At 46.9% G+C, this 18,741-nt stretch overlaps 2 protein-coding genes across 7 annotated transcripts in view; one reads left to right on the top strand and one right to left on the bottom strand.

Annotated features, from left to right (window-relative positions):
• Positions 1–373: 373 nt before the first annotated feature.
• On the top strand, positions 374–13,509 carry LOC109876602 (latent-transforming growth factor beta-binding protein 3; the record flags this gene model as incomplete). Its single annotated transcript, XM_031816085.1, has 12 exons — positions 374–538; positions 955–1,001; positions 1,103–1,121; positions 1,346–1,440; positions 1,531–1,584; positions 1,722–1,740; positions 2,206–2,581; positions 2,638–3,332; positions 6,462–6,584; positions 9,901–10,107; positions 12,668–12,805; positions 13,127–13,509. Coding segments are annotated over 12 exons (2,093 nt in total), but the record flags the coding sequence as incomplete, so codon positions are not given.
• Positions 13,510–13,538: 29 nt separating this feature from the next.
• LOC109876600 (phosphorylase b kinase regulatory subunit alpha, liver isoform-like) overlaps positions 13,539–18,741 on the bottom strand; it is a 50,389-nt gene continuing 45,186 nt past the window's right edge. For 4 of the 6 annotated variants that reach the window (XM_031816067.1, XM_031816068.1, XM_031816065.1 and 1 more), the window contains 5 exons: positions 18,094–18,120; positions 17,699–17,752; positions 16,375–16,608; positions 15,601–15,801; positions 13,542–15,011 (listed from right to left, as the gene is read on the bottom strand). In XM_031816067.1, the coding sequence (XP_031671927.1) occupies positions 14,838–15,011; positions 15,601–15,801; positions 16,375–16,608; positions 17,699–17,752; positions 18,094–18,120 (690 nt within the window). In that variant the 3' untranslated portion in view covers positions 13,542–14,837. Of the gene's footprint in view, positions 15,012–15,600; positions 15,802–16,374; positions 16,609–17,698; positions 17,753–18,093; positions 18,121–18,741 lie in introns of all 6 variants that reach the window. The other 2 variants (XM_031816070.1, XM_031816066.1) reach the window with 2 other exon arrangements.

Consider the following 18,741-nt stretch of genomic DNA (forward strand, 5'->3'; position numbering starts at 1 on the left):
TCTCTCTCTCTCAATTCAAGGGGCTTTATCGGCATGGGAAATATGTGTTTGCATTGCTAAAGCAAGTGAAATAAACAAAAAGTGAACAGTAAATATTACACTCACAGAAGTTCCAAAAGAATAAAGACATTTCAAATGTCATATTATGTTTATATACAGTGTTGTAATGATGTGCAATAGTTAAAGTACAAAAGGGGAAATAAATAAATATAGGTTGTATTTACAATGGTCTTTGTTCTTCACTAGTTGCCCTTTTCTTGCTGCTGTGATTCCACACTGTGGTATTTCACCCAATAGAAATTGGATTTCTCTCTCTCTTTATTTCTCTCTTTCTCTTCTAATCTGTGTTGAATCTCCTGTGTGTATATTCCAGCCTCTGGGTGTCCCAGCCCAGGGGATCTCCTGCAGGGGGTTACCAGTGTGACAGAGGACGGGTCCTGGGCTCTCTTCAGCTGTGATGCTGGCTACAGGCTCTATGGACACTCACTGCTCTACTGCAAGGGCCAGAACTGGAACGGCACCAAGCCTGTCTGCAAGGGTGAGAGACTTGACTTACTGACTTAGTCCTCTTTGCCCCCTTTGCCCCCTAGGCTACCTCCTTCATGTGGACTAATTATTAAACATACCATGTAATCTGATTTTTACCCTGCTTTAAACGAAGACATCGATTGATGATGTCTCCTGGTAATGATCCTCCTTCCTCTGTGCCTCTCCCCTCCTAGAGTCTGTAGATGTCTCCTGGTCCCTCTGTGCCTCTCCCCTCCTAGAGTCTGATGATGTCTCCTGGTCCTCCTCTGTGCCTCTCCCCTCCTAGAGTCTGATGTCTCTCCTGGTCCTCCTCTGTGCCTCTCCCCTCCTAGAGTCTGATGATGTCTCCTGGTCCTCCTCTGTGCCTCTCCCCTCCTAGAGTCTGATGATGTCTCCTGGTCCTCCTCTGTGCCTCTCCCCTCCTAGAGTCTGATGATGTCTCCTGGTCCTCCTCTGTGCCTCTCCCCCCTAGAGTCTGATATGATGTCTCCTGATCCTCCTCTGTGCCTCTCCCCTCCTAGAGTCTGATGATGTCTCCTGGTAATGATCCTCCTCTGTGCCTCTCCCCTCCTAGAGTCTGATGATGTCTCCTGGTAATGATCCTCCTCTGTGCCTCTCCCTCCTAGAGTCTGATGATGTCTCCTGATCCTCCTCTGTGCCTCTCCCCTCCTAGAGTCTGATATGATGTCTCCTGGTCCTCCTCTGTGCCTCTCCCCTCCTAGAGTCTGATGGTGTCTCCTGGTCCTCCTCTGTGCCTCTCCCTCCTAGAGTCTGATATGATGTCTCCTGGTCCTCCTCTGTGCCTCTTCCCTCCTAGAGTCTGATATGATGTCTCCTGGTCCTCCTCTGTGCCTCTCCCTCCTAGAGTCTGATGATGTCTGCTGGTCCTCCTCTGTGCCTGTCCCTCCTAGAGTCTGATGTCTCCTGGTCCTCCTCTGTGCCTCTCCCCTCCTAGAGTCTGATGATGTCTCCTGGTCCTCCTCTGTGCCTCTCCCCTCCTAGAGTCTGATGGTGTCTCCTGGTATTGATCCTCCTCTGTGCCTCTCCCCTCCTAGAGTCTGATGATGTCTGCTGGTCCTCCCTCTGTGCCTGTCCCTCCTAGAGTCTGATGTCTCCTGGTCCTCCTCTGTGCTCTCCCCCTCCTAGAGTCTGATGATGTCTCCTGGTCCTCCTCTGTGCCTCTCCCCTCCTAGAGTCTGATGGTGTCTCCTGGTATTGATCCTCCTCTGTGCCTCTCCCTCCTAGAGTCTGATATGATGTCTCCTGGTCCTCCTCTGTGCCTCTTCCCTCCTAGAGTCTGATATGATGTCTCCTGATCCTCCTCTGTGCCTCTCCCTCCTAGAGTCTGATATGATGTCTCCTGATCCTCCTCTGTGCCTCTCCCTCCTAGAGTCTGATGATGTCTCCTGATCCTCCTCTGTGCCTCTTCCTCCTAGAGTCTGATGATGTCTCCTGATCCTCCTCTGTGCCTCTCCCTCTAGAGTCTGATATGATGTCTCCTGATCCTCCTCTGTGCCTCTTCCCTCCTAGAGTCTGATATGATGTCTCCTGATCCTCCTCTGTGCCTCTTCCCTCCTAGAGTCTGATATGATGTCTCCTGATCCTCCTCTGTGCCTCTCCCTCCTAGAGTCTGATATGATGTTCTCCTGATCCTCCTCTGTGCCTCTTCCCTCCTAGAGTCTGATATGATGAGTTCATGGAAGCAGAAGGAGCCCACCGTCCCGATGCCCAGGATCCAGAGCCAGAACCTTGCCGTGCTGTCTGCTCTGAAGAACCACCTACAGCTTCACTACAATACCATCGCTAACACCGCCTCCAAGCCCGTGTCGCTGGCCAACGCACCACCTAAAGACCCCCACACCCACCTAAAAGACCCACACTCCATAGACCGCAGCCCCAAAGCTCACCATGTGGAGGAGAATTTGAAAGACACCAGGGATCTAACAGACAGAGAAGGGGCCCCTGAGAAGCCCACTAGACCTCAGGCCTCCACATCCTCCTCTGCTACTACAGAGACCATTACATCCACATCCAGCCTGCCGGTCGCTGAAGGGTATTGGCACCAGGGGACCTCTATAGCCCAGGCTATGCAGGAGGATTCATTACCAGGAAGGCGGGTGCTGACAGGGCCACCCAGTTGGAGCCTGGCCAGGGTGTTACGGAGCCAGCAGATGTGAGCAGCACAGACACACAGGAGCCCCGTCCTCAGAAACCCACTGAGACCAGCTCCACAAGCTTCATCAACTCCAGCAACACCACCAGCCACTGGGTCAATGGAACAGACACGTATGGTCATCACATCCAAGTGAAGGAGACTGCATCATTATCTGATGATGATGATGATGATGGTGTTGAAACTCATCGACGCAACGTGACCTCTCCGGATCTGGCATCAAACGGGTCCTCACAGGACAATGAAACCGACACAAGTGACAGTCATCACAGTCAGGCGAACGAGACGTCATCGTCGCCATTGTCCGGCGATGGTGGTGAAACATCTCGACACAATGGGACCTCATCGTATCCGTCTGTAAACAGGTCAGACCAGCATCTTATTAAGGGTGCTACAAACACAGAGAAGCTGCCCAGGCCTGTGACCCTAAACAGGCGTCCGCTGTGCCCTTACCCTCCCCTGCCAGCTCATGGCACCTTCTACTTCCGTACGGTAGACAACCCCGGTCCCCGGGACTACAAACACTACATCCAGTACGCCTGCTATGCAGGGTACACCCTGGCCCACGGGGATATCCACAGCTACTGTCTGCAGGCTGGACGGTGGAGTGGTCTCACCCCGGTCTGCTTGGGTAAGACACTGCTCTATCATGCCCCATTGTGATGCCTCTCTACAGATTCTGTACTACCAAACTGAAGAGCAACAGAAAGGCCATAGAAGCTTTGTTCAGGACGTATGTTGCCGTGTTCACCTCATCGACTGTGTCCTCTGTGTTTGGGCAGGTGAGAAGTTAAGGGTCCCTGTACTTAACCCTGTTAGTTGCTGTGTAGAGATGAGGTGTGGAGATGATGTGTAGAGATGAGGGTGTGGAGATGATGTGTAGAGATGAGGTGTGGAGATGATGTGTAGAGATGAGGTGTAGAGATGTGTAGAGATGAGGTGTGGAGATGATGTGTAGAGATGAGGTGTGGAGATGATGTGTACAGATGAGGTGTGGAGATGATGTGTAGAGATGAGGTGTGGAGATGTGTAGAGATGATGTGTACAGATGAGGTGTAGAGATGTGTAGAGATGATGTGTACAGATGAGGTGTAGAGATGTGTAGAGATGATGTAAATAGATGAAGTATATAATGATACACATCATCTATACACATCATCTCCACACCATCTCCACACCTCATCTATACACCATCTCCACACCTCATCTATACACCATCTCCACACCTCATCTGTACACATCATCTCCACACCTCATCTCTACACATCATCTCCACACCTCATCTGTACACATCATCTCCACACCTCATCTAGATGGTGTCTAGATGGTGTGTGGAGATGATGTGTATAGATTGTGTGGAGATGAGGTGTATCGATGAGGTGTATATATGATGTGTGTGGAGATATGTATAGATGATGTGCATAGATGTGTGTTAGGAGAGAAATAGGTAATGAAAGGAGACATGTGCAGCTCTCTCTGTTTTCTACATTATTACCTCAGTGACATCAGAATATCTGTTACACGCATCATCTCTCACTAACTGACTAACTGAGTGACTGACCAGGAAGTCAGTGCTGTGCTTGGTAGACTGCGGCAGCCGGTCCCAATTCACTTCTTTCCCCTTCCTCTTGGAACTAACTCTTTGATGGGTAGGGAGTGGATTGGGACCAGCTGTGGTTGTTGGAAAACAGTCCTGTTTTAAATTGCTGGGGCTCAGTGAAGGTAAAGTCTAAATGCAGGTGTGGCCAACCCTACTCCTGGAGAGTCACCCTCCTCCAGGGTCTTTATTCCAGCCCTACTCCTGGAGAACTACCCCCCTGCAGGGTCTTTATTCCAGCCCTACTCCTGGAGAGTAACCCTCCTCCAGGGTCTTTATTCCAGCCCTACTCCTGGAGAGTCACCCTCGTGCAGGGTCTTTATTCCAGCCCTACTCCTGGAGAACTACCCCCCTGCAGGGTCTTTATTCCAGCCCTACTCCTGGAGAGTAACCCTCCTCCAGGGTCTTTATTCCAGCCCTACTCCTGGAGAGTAACCCTCCTCCAGGGTCTTTATTCCAGCCCTACTCCTGGAGAGTCACCCTCCTGCAGGGTCTTTATTCCAGCCCTACTCCTGGAGAGTCACCCTCCTGCAGGGTCTTTATTCCAGCCCTACTCCTGGAGAGTCACCCTCCTGCAGGGACTTTATTCCAGCCCTACTCCTGGAGAGTAACCCTCCTGCAGGGTCTTTATTCCAGCCCTACTCCTGGAGAGTCACCCTCCTGCAGGGTCTTTATTCCAGCCCTACTCCTGGAGAGTCACCCTCCTGCAGGGTCTTTATTCCAGCCCTACTCCTGGAGAGTCACCCTCCTGCAGGGTCTTTATTCCAGCCCTACTCCTGGAAAGTCACCCTCCTGCAGGGTCTTTATTCCAGCCCTACTCCTGGAGAGTCACCCTCCTGCAGGGTCTTTATTCCAGCCCTACTCCTGGAGAGTCACCCTCCTGCAGGGTCTTTATTCCAGCCCTACTCCTGGAAAGTCACCCTCCTGCAGGGTCTTTATTCCAGCCCTACTCCTGGAGAGTCACCCTCCTGCAGGGTCTTTATTCCAGCCCTACTCCTGGAGAGTCACCCTCCTGCAGGGTCTTTATTCCAGCCCTACTCCTGGAGAGTCACCCTCCTGCAGGGACTTTATTCCAGCCCTACTCCTGGAGAGTAACCCTCCTGCAGGGTCTTTATTCCAGCCCTACTCCTGGAGAGTCACCCTCCTGCAGGGTCTTTATTCCAGCCCTACTCCTGGAGAGTCACCCTCCTGCAGGGTCTTTATTCCAGCCCTACTCCTGGAGAGTCACCCTCCTGCAGGGTCTTTATTCCAGCCCTACTCCTGGAAAGTCACCCTCCTGCAGGGTCTTTATTCCAGCCCTACTCCTGGAGAGTCACCCTCCTGCAGGGTCTTTATTCCAGCCCTACTCCTGGAGAGTCACCCTCCTGCAGGGTCTTTATTCCAGCCCTACTCCTGGAGAGTCACCCTCCTGCAGGGACTTTATTCCAGCCCTACTCCTGGAGAGTCACCCTCCTGCAGGGTCTTTATTCCAGCCCTACTCCTGGAGAGTCACCCTCCTCCAAGGTCTTTATTCCAGCCCTACTCCTGGAGAGTCACCCTCGTGCAGGGTCTTTATTCCAGCCCTACTCCTGGAGAGTCACCCTCCTGCAGGGTCTTTATTCCAGCCCTACTCCTGGAGAGTCACCCTCCTGCAGGGTCTTTATTCCAGCCCTACTCCTGGAGAGTCACCCTCCTGCAGGGACTTTATTCCAGCCCTACTCCTGGAGAGTCACCCTCCTGCAGGGTCTTTATTCCAGCCCTACTCCTGGAGAGTCACCCTCCTGCAGGGTCTTTATTCCAGCCCTACTCCTGGAGAGTCACCCTCCTGCAGGGACTTTATTCCAGCCCTATCATAACACATACAGCCTGCACACCTGCTATAGTCCTATACAGAGTCCTAATCACCTTTAATCACCAAGCACATTTACATGTACCAAACATTTGATCTGGTGAAATGTTACCAGACAATAAACAGAATATACAGACAGACCATACAGACAGATAGGATATACAGACAGACCATACAGACAGACAGGATATACAGACAGACCATACAGACAGACAGGATATACAGACAGACCATACAGACAGACAGGATATACAGACATGATATACACAAAAAAAATGGAATACAGACATGAGACACTGACTCCCCCATCTCTAACCTCTGACCTCTAACCCTAGAGGTGACCCCCTGCGCCCTGAACAACGGAGGCTGTTCCCAGCTGTGTAGTGTGAACCAGGAACAAGCTCAGTGTCACTGCAGACCAGGCTTCATCCTGTTAGAGGATCACCGTACCTGTAGAGGTCAGTCAAACAATCAATCGAGGTGAGAGACGTGTGTTTGAACCCAGGGTCTCCTGTGCGACACCAGACAGTGTTCACCCATTGCGTTAAAGCCGTAGCAACTAACACAAGTACTCAAGGGATGTGTTTCACCTGAAACAACTGGTGCAAGAGCTACTACACATGAACCATGCTTTGTGGTAGAGATAAGTATTTAACTTTATGAAAAACCCCTAGTCAGTGTTGTGTTTGTGCTCCTCCTTGTTGGGGGGAGATCAAATGTCTTGTTTTTGTTGCCTTGACTAGCCAAGATGTCTTCCTCCACAGTCTCTGACTAGCCAAGATGTCTTCCTCCACAGTCTCTGACTAGCCAAGATGTCTTCCTCCACAGTCTCTGACTAGCCAAGATGTCTTCCTCCACAGTCTCTGACTAGCCAAGATGTCTTCTGTCCACAGTCTCTGACTAGCCAAGATGTCTTCTGTCCACAGTCTCTGACTAGCCAAGATGTCTTCTGTCCACAGTCTCTGACCAACCAAGATGTCTTCTGTCCACAGTCTCTGACTAGCCAAGATGTCTTCTGTCCACAGTCTCTGACTAGCCAAGATGTCTTCTGTCCACAGTCTCTGACTAGCCAAGATGTCTTCTGTCCACAGTCTCTGACTAGCCAAGATGTCTTCTGTCCACAGTCTCTGACTAGCCAAGATGTCTTCTGTCCACAGTCTCTGACTAGCCAATATGTCTTCCTCCACAGTCTCTGACTAGCCAAGATGTCTTCCTCCACAGTCTCTGACTAGCCAAGATGTCTTCCTCCACAGTCTCTGACTAGCCAAGATGTCTTCTGTCCACAGTCTCTGACTAGCCAAGATGTCTTCTGTCCACAGTCTCTGACTAGCCAAGATGTCTTCTGTCCACAGTCTCTGACTAGCCAAGATGTCTTCTGTCCACAGTCTCTGACTAGCCAAGATGTCTTCTGTCCACAGTCTCTGACTAGCCAAGATGTCTTCTGTCCACAGTCTCTGACTAGCCAAGATGTCTTCTGTCCACAGTCTCTGACTAGCCAAGATGTCTTCTGTCCACAGTCTCTGACTAGCCAAGATGTCTTCTGTCCACAGTCTCTGACTAGCCAAGATGTCTTCTGTCCACAGTCTCTGACTAGCCAAGATGTCTTCTGTCCACAGTCTCTGACTAGCCAAGATGTCTTCCTCCACAGTCTCTGACTAGCCAAGATGTCTTCTGTCCACAGTCTCTGACTAGCCAAGATGTCTTCTGTCCACAGTCTCTGACTAGCCAAGATGTCTTCTGTCCACAGTCTCTGACTAGCCAAGATGTCTTCTGTCCACAGTCTCTGACTAGCCAAGATGTCTTCTGTCCACAGTCTCTGACTAGCCAAGATGTCTTCCTCCACAGTCTCTGACTAGCCAAGATGTCTTCCTCCATAACCTCTGACTAGCCAAGATGTCTTCCTCCACAGTCTCTGACTAGCCAATATGTCTTCCTCCACAGTCTCTGACTAGCCAAGATGTCTTCTGCCCACAGTCTCTGACTAGCCAAGATGTCTTCTGTACACAGTCTCTGACTAGCCAAGATGTCTTCCTCCACAGTCTCTGACTAGTCAAGATGTCTTCCTCCACAGTCTCTGACTAGCCAAGATGTCTTCCTCCACAGTCTCTGACTAGCCAAGATGTCTTCCTCCATAACCTCTGACTAGCCAAGATGTCTTCCTCCACAGTCTCTGACTAGCCAAGATGTCTTCCTCCACAGTCTCTGACTAGCCAAGATGTCTTCCTCCACAGTCTCTGACTAGCCAAGATGTCTTCTGTCCACAGCCTCTGACTAGCCAAGATGTCTTCCTCCACAGTCTCTGACTAGCCAAGATGTCTTCTGTCCACAGTCTCTGTATAAAGAACAGCTGTAGTGTCTGCACCAACAGGGTCTACGATGTGATCACGATGCCCCCTAAATTCAATGATGTTTTTACATCCCCCATTTAGAGCTATACATTCTTGATCCAAAACATCTTTAACACTCTGATCACAAGGCAGCAGTGCAGAGGAACAAGCTACAGCCTGAGGAAAGACCCCGTTAATATATGTTTCATGATCTCTGTTCCACGGTGCACCTACAAAGTAGTCTCTTGTGACAGCTGGACATTTGGTTTTGGGTGTCGAGTAAATAACTTGGGTCAAATTATCCACCTTTAAAAGGTTGAAATTGGCTTCCGTAAAAAAAAAAAAAGTGTTTAACTTTGGAGAAATACTTTCTCACTCTTTCTATTTTCCCTCCACAGTTTATTTCCAGGTAGTAACCCATCATTTGCGTCTCAGAATAAAGTACTACCATGATTCACTGTCTATAGACAGGTGGTTGAATAAACAGGTGGTTTTCTCCTGTAGACAGAGCTGACTAGCACAATATCTACACATGCTATAATCTGACTCAGACAGGCATACCATACAGCAGAGATACATATTCATTTACACATTCCTATAGGACAGCAGTGGTGTAAACACACACACACATCTACACACATACACACACACACACACACACACACACACACACACACACACACACACACACACACACACACACACACACACACACACACACATACATACACATACACACACACACACACACACACACACACACACATACACACACACACACCTACACACACACACACACACACACACACACACACACACACACACACACACACACACATACACACACACACACACACACACACACATCTACACACATACACACACACACACACACACACACACACACACACACACACACACACACACACACACACACACACACACACACACACACACAGCTACAGGTGCTCTCCTGGGAAAGAGCAGGAGCTCAACTAGCAGGTACAGTAGTTGATATATCTTCCTGAGTTGTTTTCCACACACTGCAGCTTCCTCTATAAAGCAGATGTTTTTGTCCTGGTCTGTTAGTCTCTGTATTTGTCATATTGAAACCAGACCACTGAGACCAGGGCTGCCGATCCAATCAGTGGAACAGAAGAGGTGGATGTTAGCTAACACATACTGCTGTCGCAGCAGAACGCTGAACACGGACACGATCAAAACAAAAGGCCATCGTCACACATCACCTTTGTTGTACATGAAAGCCAACGGTGCATGCCTGGTCTCCATGGTAATGAGGTGTGCCAGAGCGAGACGGAGAGAATCAAAGTGAGACAGAGCTGCTCTACTCTTTCATCTCGGGGCCTTTGTGACATCAGCATCAGACAGGCCACTTTCCTAATTGTGTGTGTGTGTGTTCCTGTGCGTGTGTGTGTCCTCGGTGCAGATGTGGATGAGTGTGTGGAGGGTCAGCAGCAACAGCGCTGCCAGCAGACCTGCGTCAACACCTTCGGCTCGTTCCGCTGCTCTTGCCCCTATGGACACACCCTGGCTGGGGACGGAAGGGCCTGTGTGGCTGAGTGTCCCGCAGGGTACAGAAAACAACCCTCAACCCCGATACCTGGAGGAAACCTGTCCAGAAAGGAGTGTGTAGGTAGGAGACACTGGGATGCCGTAGGTTTAGCAGAAATTAATAGAATGCCACAACTTTTAATTAGACTAGTGGAATATCTCTCTCTCTTAATTATCCTCGCGGAAATCAAATTAGCATAATCCTCCCATAAAAATCCATCAATTAATGCTAGAGACATCTCAATCCACCACATCAGCCGATGTCACACTTCTGCGGTGAAAGGTGACAGAGCTAGAGCGGTGTTTGTCAGACCATGAGGCATCCCGAAAATCATTCTCTCAAAATATTGTCTGTAGGGCCTCCCGGGTGGCGCAGTGGCTAAGGGCGCTGTACTGCAGCGCTAGCTGTGCCACCAGAGACTCTGGGTTCGTGCCCAGGCTCTGTCGCAACCGGCCTTCGTCTCTCCCGAGCCTGTACGGGAGTTGTAGCGATGAGACAAGATAGTAGCTACTACAACAATTGAATACCATGAAATTGGGGGTAAAAAAAATAATATATATATATATACATTGTCTGTAGCATCCAAACATCTCTATGGAAAGATTAGACTCAAGAACATGATGGGGTTCTCCCTTTTGCTCTATGACCCCCCCACAAGCATCTTGGGACACCTCTGAAGTTGGTACAGACGATCTGCCAACTTCTGTCTGTAGCGTCCAAACTGTTTGGGCTACACACTAATATGACCCCTCTGTGGAAAGGTCAGACTCTCACAAACACGTATTTTGATCTACAACGCTCACAAGACTCTTATGAAGGGTACAGTTGAAAAAATTTATGGAAGTATATAATACCAGCGAAAAGTTTGGACACCTACTCATTCAAGGTTTTTATTTTTTTTTAAACTATTTACTATCTACATTGTAGAATAATAGTGAAGACATCAAAACTATGAAATAACACAAATGGAATAATGTAGTAACCAAAAAAAGTTGTAAAAAATCTAAATGTATTTTAGATTTTAGATTCTTCAAAGTAGCCACCCTTTGACTTAATGACAGCTTTGCACACTCTTGGCATTCTCTCAACCAGCTTCATGAAGAATGCTTTTCCAATGGTCTTGAAGGAGTTCCCACATATGCTGAGCACTGCTTTTCCTTCACTCTGCAGTCCAACTCATCCCAAACCATCTCAATTGGGTTGAGTTCGGGTGATTGTGGAGGCCAGGTCATCTGATGCAGCACTCCATCACTCTCCTTCTTAGTCAAATTGCCCTTACACCGCCTGGAGGTGTGCAAATTTGGACTCTTCAGACCAAAGGACAGATTTCCTTCTAAATGTGTTTGAGCCAATCAGTTGTGTTGTGACAAGGAAGGGGTGGTATACAGAAGATAGGCCTGTTTGGTAAAAGACCAAGTCCATATTATGGCAAGAACAGCTCAAATAAGCTATGATTAAACTGGCTCTCATGAAGACCGCCACAGGAAAGGAAGACCCAGCGTTACCTCTGCTGCAGAGGATAAGTTCATTTGAGTTACTAGCCTCAGAAATTGAAGCCCAAATAAATGCTTCTCAGAGTTCAAGTAACAGACACATCAACATCAACTGTTCAGAGGAGACTGCATGAATCAGGCTTCATGGTCGAATTGCTGCAAAGAAACCACTACTAAAGGATACCAATAATAAGAAGAGACTTGCTTGGGTCAAGAAACACAAGCAATGGACATTAGACTGGTGGAAATCTGGCCTTTGGTCTGATGAGTCCAAATTTGTGATTTTTGGTTCCAACCACCGTGTCTTTGTGAGACGCAGAGTAGGTGAACGGATAATCTCTGCATGTGTGGTTCCTGCCGTGAAGCATGGAGGAGGAGGTGCGATGGTGCTTTGCTGGTGACACTGTCATTGATTTATTTCGAATTCAAGGCACACTTAACCAGCATGGCTACCACAGCATTCTGCAGCAATACGCCATCCCATGTGGTTTGGCCTTAGTGGGACAATCACTAACAGGACAATGACCCAAAACACACCTCCAGGCTGTGTAAGGGCCATTTGACCAAGAAGTGTGATGGAGTGCTGCATCAGATGACCTGGCCTCCACAATCACCTGACCTCAACCCAATAGAGATGGATTGGGATGAGTTGGACTGCATAGTGAAGGAAAAGCAGCCAAAAAGTGCTCAGCATATGTGGGAACTCCTTCAATACTGTTGGAAAAGCATTCCAGATGAAGCTGGTTGAGAGAATGCCAAGTGTGTGCAAAGCTGTCATCAAGGCAAAGGCTGGCAACTATGAAGAATCTGAAATTTGTTTAACACTTTTTTGGTTACCTCATGATTCCATTGTTATTTCATAGTTTTGATGTCTTCACTATTATTGTACAATAGTAAAATATAAAGAAAAACCCTGGAATGAGTATGTGTCCAAACTTTTGACTGGTACTGTATATATTTTATACTTCAAGTGGTCTTAAAATTCAAAAATAAAATAACTAAATGATCCTTGGTGGAATTCTTAAAACAATTCCACGTAGCTTAATGGAATCAATAGAAAATAGATACAACAATGTCATTCAGCAAACAGAATGTGTATGGCGATCAGGTTGTCTTCAACTGCTGGAATGACACTGATCCTTTTACAGACATCAATGAATGTGAGGAGCCAGAGGTCAGTGTACCTGGACACCGGTGTCAGTGGAAGTGTGTGAACCTGCCTGGCTCCCACCGCTGTATCTGTCCCAGAGGATACAAACTGTCCTCAGACAGACACCACTGCAGAGGTGAGATGACTACACATCCATTCTAACACACACACACACACATCCACACCCACCCACACACACACATCCACACACACACACATCCACACCCACCCACCCACACCCACCCACTAACACACACACCCACACCCACCCACTAACACACACACACACACCCACCCACTAACACACGCGCACACACACGCACACACACACACACACACACATCCACCCACACACACAACATAAATTGATCAAACGGAAGTCTTTGACAAATCTACGATCACAAATCACTTCCAATGATATTTTCCTGACCAGGCCTTTGCCCTGTTTCATCAACAGATATCAATGAGTGCAGCCGTAAGAACGGTGGCTGCTCTCACCTGTGCCTGAACCATAAAGGAAGTTACCAGTGTTCCTGTCCTGCCTCTCACCGCCTCTCCCCCTACAGTAGGAAGAAGTGTCAGCCAAGGAAAGAACAGCAGAGTAATGTGTAGCAGAGATCGTGTGGAGACCCTTTAAATATAAATGTCATTTATTCTATTGCTTCTACCATCCCTCTGTTCGGCCCTTGAACAATACTTCTACTATTGAATCTACATTTTGTCAGGCCTTAGATGTATTTTTGTCAAATCATTACTGAGAACAGTATAAAAACTGTTGAAATATTATTGTCACATCCAGAACATATCTGTAACATTGATAGAGGCTTGGACTGCATATTACAGACATATAGAGAAACCAGACGAACACGTTATTAGTTTAGGGATTTAATTGATGCCATTTAAATATATTTCCCTCAAATGATTACATGTTGTTTTACAAGGTAGTGTGAATGAATGAGTAAAAACATATTGAAAACATGGTGGTAGACACTGTGATAATAGATTAGTAGAATTGATCCCCTTCAAAATGTCCTCAACTGCAGACTTATAACATGGTCATGTTAATTGTACTTTAGTCTGTTATATAAACAGTCATGGTACTTTGTTAAAAATACATTATTTCTATGTATCCACTATATTTATAGTCTCTTTTTAAATATATAAAATAAAGTTAGACACAAAAACAGAACTGTTTCAGCCTCAAGTCGTCCTTAACTGCAGAACAGATTCTCCCTTCCCTTATGGTCTCAACTGTAAGCCTGCTAGGATGCTAATGTCTAACACACAGTGTTGTACTGAATGACTACAGGGAAAAGGCTGAAATATGGCATGAACCACTGTTGGACTGATTCAACCATGTTATATATATAATCACATTGTCATTATTTTGACTTCACAGACAAACATTCACATACACATTAGCAGCTATGAAGGCATTGCTGACATGCTCCGGGTACATATGGATAAATGCACAGTATTTGTGACACATACAGTGGTGATGATGAGCCACACCTCAGATAACATGAGAGGTAAATGTCGTTGTACAGTGGGATGTCAGCTGCAGTACTTCAACACAGGATAACATAGTAACTTCTGGATAGGTTTATAACCCCACAACACAGGGTGAGACTGATACAATAGAGGAGGGTTAGGTCAAATACACTCATTATATCATATTAGATTGTTTTAAAACAACTGATTTACACGTATATATTAAATGTTAAAATTATAAATAATTTTAGTACCGCGTGTCGTCCAACACTTAAAATGAAAAACAAACATATATTTAATTATAATTAATTATATATTTCATTTTAAACCTGCTATATTATTGATTATAATCAATCAATTAGCTGCAATAAAAACTCCTTTGAGTAGAGTGTGTTGTGAATATCTTAGTCATAGGTCATAGGTCAATCCCCATCCAACTTCCTACCTAAGTCTAGTTCACCCCCTTCTCTCTGAAGTGTGCACTCATTCACTTCAAGATTTCAATCCAATGATTTTAAATGATCCTTGAATGGGAGTGAACGAGTGTACACTTGGGGAGAATTGGAACTAGGCAGTAGTATTTCGTTCCACACTATAATATATTACATAACTAGACTCTCTTGATAGCTGCCTGCGAGGCCAGGGAGAGTGCTCTACATCAAACCCAGTCTGATACCTCATTGCATGAGACAGGTAGACTGTGGCAGGAAGTCTTGTAGGTATGTGACCACAGCCTTGGAGAGGTAGGTCATGGTACCGTAGCTGCCACTAGGGGCGCTGTCATAGAAGAAGTGACATATCCCCGTGGCTGGATCCTTCTCCAGGAAGTACTCGTTGGCTCCATGGGTCCTCTGGAACATAGAGGACATGGCTGATAGGTAGATACAGATCATGTTGTCTATAGTTAGAGAATAGGTCTTACTACAAACTGAGGCGTGGGGCTCGGATCCCACTTCTGACACCATGTTATGTTATGATATAGTTAGAGAATAGGTCTTACTACAAACTGAGACGTGGGGCTCGGATCCCACTTCTGACACCATGTTATGTTATGATAGTCATATGGACGAGTCAGGCAGAGACACGTGACTCTAGTTAACATGATAATATGGCAACGATACAGGACAAACATCCAGGTCACTGAACTGGACCATTACACAATTAACCCTTTACAGGACATTACTTTCTAGTGACCATTACACAATTAACCCTTTATAGGACAATACTTTCTAGTGACCATCTCTGTGGCCTTGTGGGAATAGTTTCCACCCTGAGATTGGAAGCGTGGGGGTTCGATCCCCGGTCGAGTCAAACCAAACACTTTAAAAATGGGACCCGTCTCTGCCTGCAGATGTTCCAGAGGGTGTAGTTACTCGTACATCACGCTATAGAAAGAGGAAATAGGCTCCTCCCCTATGGGCCGTTCCGGCTCAGACTTACCTGGTCCTGTAAGAAGAGGTCATTGGCCATGTGTACGATGCGGTCGATCAGGATGATTCCTCCGATGTTGTCCACATCCATGTCAGCCACCAGCGTCAGCACCATCACAGCCTCCACCAGCAGCTGTCGGTACTCTGGCTGGGGGACGTGGTTCAGAACAGACTCCACGTGCACCGCAAACTTGATCTCGCCTTCTGTCATCTGGCAGGCAGGGACACGACGTCAGAGTCAGAACGCTTTCCCAGACACAGATGGAATCTCCATCAAGGGATCTGTCTGTGCCAATCACAGTGTCTGAAAGGAAATCTTATTTCCTACTATTATAGGAAGCTACATTTGTTCTAAATGTGAAAAACTGAAAGATGTTCTTTGATGCCGTGCTGCTGTTTGGGGGTCTAGGGGGGTTACTGCACATTATTAATGGAGTTGTAAAAAGGGCTATATAAATACCATTTGATCAATCTATTGATTTGACTACATACCTCTCTGGTAGTGGAGCACGTATCCATCTATAGACAGACTGACACTACATACCTCTCTGGTAGTGGAGGAAGACAGCACGTATCCATCTATAGACAGACTGACACTACATACCTCTCTGGTAGTGGAGGAAGGCAGCACGTATCCATCTATAGACATACTGACACTACATACCTCTCTGGTAGTGGAGGAAGGCAGCACGTATCCATCTATAGACAGACTGACACTACATACCTCTCTGGTAGTGGAGGAAGACAGCATGTATCCATCTATAGACAGACTGACACTACATACCTCTCTGGTAGTGGAGGAAGGCAGCACGTATCCATCTATAGACAGGCCGTGGCACTTCTGCAGGATCTTCCACACCTTCTGGTAGAAGCCCATTGGGACCCTGTTGATGGCCCCATCCAGCCGTCTCCTCCTCAGCCACTGGCCCTGCCGCTCCTCCCACTGCAGGTGGCTGTCTGACCCCCCGGGGCCTACAGGGGACAGGATACCACTGGGGGTGGAGGGGCTGCTGCACCGCTACAGGGGGAGATACGTGTTCATTTACGTACACGGTACGCACGCAGAGGTGTACACACACACACACACACACACAGTACAGATGAACGGGAGGAGACAGGTCAAAGAAGGATTTTAAGCCTTGAGATATGGGTTGTGTGTGTGTGCCATTCAGAGGGTGAATGGGCAAGACAAAAGATTTAAGTGCCTTTGAATGGGGTTTGGTAGTAGGTGCCAGGCACACCGGTTTGTGTAAAGAACTGCAACGCTGCTGTGTGTTTCACGCTCAACAGTTTCCTGTGTGTATCAAGAATGGTCCACCACCCAAAGGTTAGGAGTCAACATGGGCCAGCATGCTACAGGCCAGTACATGTTACCATGACGGCACCAGCATGCTACAGGCCAGTACATGTTACCATGACGACACCAGCATGCTACGGGCCAGTACATGTTACCGTGACGACACCAGCATGCTACAGGCCAGTACATGTTACCATGACGACACCAGCATGCTACAGGCCGGTACATGTTACCATGACGACACCAGCATGCTACAGGCCAGTACATGTTACCATGACGACACCAGCATGCTACAGGCCAGTACATGTTACCATGACGACACCAGCATGCTACAGGCCAGTACATGTTACCATGACGGCACCAGCATGCTACAGGCCAGTACATGTTACCATGACGACACCAGCATGCTACGGGCCAGTACATGTTACCGTGACGACACCAGCATGCTACAGGCCAGTACATGTTACCATGACGACACCAGCATGCTACAGGCCGGTACATGTTACCATGACGACACCAGCATGCTACAGGCCAGTACATGTTACCATGACGGCACCAGCATGCTACAGGCCAGTACATGTTACCATGACGACACCAGCATGCTACAGGCCAGTACATGTTACCATGACAACACCAGAATGCTACAGGCCAGTACATGTTACCATGACGACACCAGCATGCTACAGGCCAGTACATGTTAGTACAGCAAGCATAAGGCAATGTAATGAAGAAAGACAACCGTTCAGAGTGAACCTCGTCTGTGTTGTTTAGTGAACACGGGACAATGAGGGGGACATGGTTCATGGTTTACCGTGGAACGGGGAGAGGTGACGTTGCTGCTGATGGAATAGCCACTGTTACTCATCTGGAAAGGATCAACAAGGAGAAGACGTCATGTTGTCGTCGAGGGAGAGACACAGAAGGAGGGGATGACGGCGTGAAGGAAAGTCAAACTCACACCTTGTAAATACAGTTTAGATTATGATAAAACACCAGACACAGTTAAAGATGTAGAAAACAGGCAAACATGATCAGCAGCTCAGCATGAGGTAAGGCACTACTGACTGTATTCTAGTACAGCTGGTATGAATGGGCTTTCAGCTGGTGGCTTCATGTCATGTTATGATGGTTGGTTTCATTATGGTCTGGCTGTGGAGATTACAGCTGATGAGGCAATATGACTATTAACTAACAAACTCAACCCACGCTGATCGGACGAGACGAGTCATCCAACTGCAATCAGAACCATACAACATTACAGCATTATTACTACTATAGACAAAGAGCATTCTGTCGTCATGTCTTCTAACTAGAATCAAACATACAGAAAGAGTATTAGGCCTATACTGACCTGTAGATTATATTATAGAGTATTAGGTCTATACTGACCTGTAGATTATATTATAGAGTATTAGGTCTATACTGACCTGTAGATTATATTATAGAGTATTAGGTCTATACTGACCTGTAGATTATATTATAGAGTATTAGGTGTATACTGACCTGTAGATTATATTATAGAGTATTAGGTCTATACTGACCTGTAGATTATATTATAGAGTATTAGGTCTATACTGACCTGTAGATTATATTAAAGAGTATTAGGTCTATACTAACCTGTAGATTATATTATAGAGTATTAGGTCTATACTGACCTTTAGATTATATTATAGAGTATTAGGTCTATACTGACCTTTAGATTATATTATAGAATATTAGGTCTATACTAACCTTTAGATTATATTAAAGAGTATTAGGCCTATACTGACCTTTAGATTATATTATAGAGTATTAGGTCTATACTGACCTTTAGATTATATTATAGAGTATTAGGTCTATACTGACCTTTAGATT

The sequence above is a fragment of the Oncorhynchus kisutch genome, unplaced genomic scaffold (assembly GCF_002021735.2).
Source record: "Oncorhynchus kisutch isolate 150728-3 unplaced genomic scaffold, Okis_V2 scaffold740, whole genome shotgun sequence".
Taxonomy (NCBI): Eukaryota; Metazoa; Chordata; class Actinopteri; order Salmoniformes; family Salmonidae; genus Oncorhynchus; species Oncorhynchus kisutch.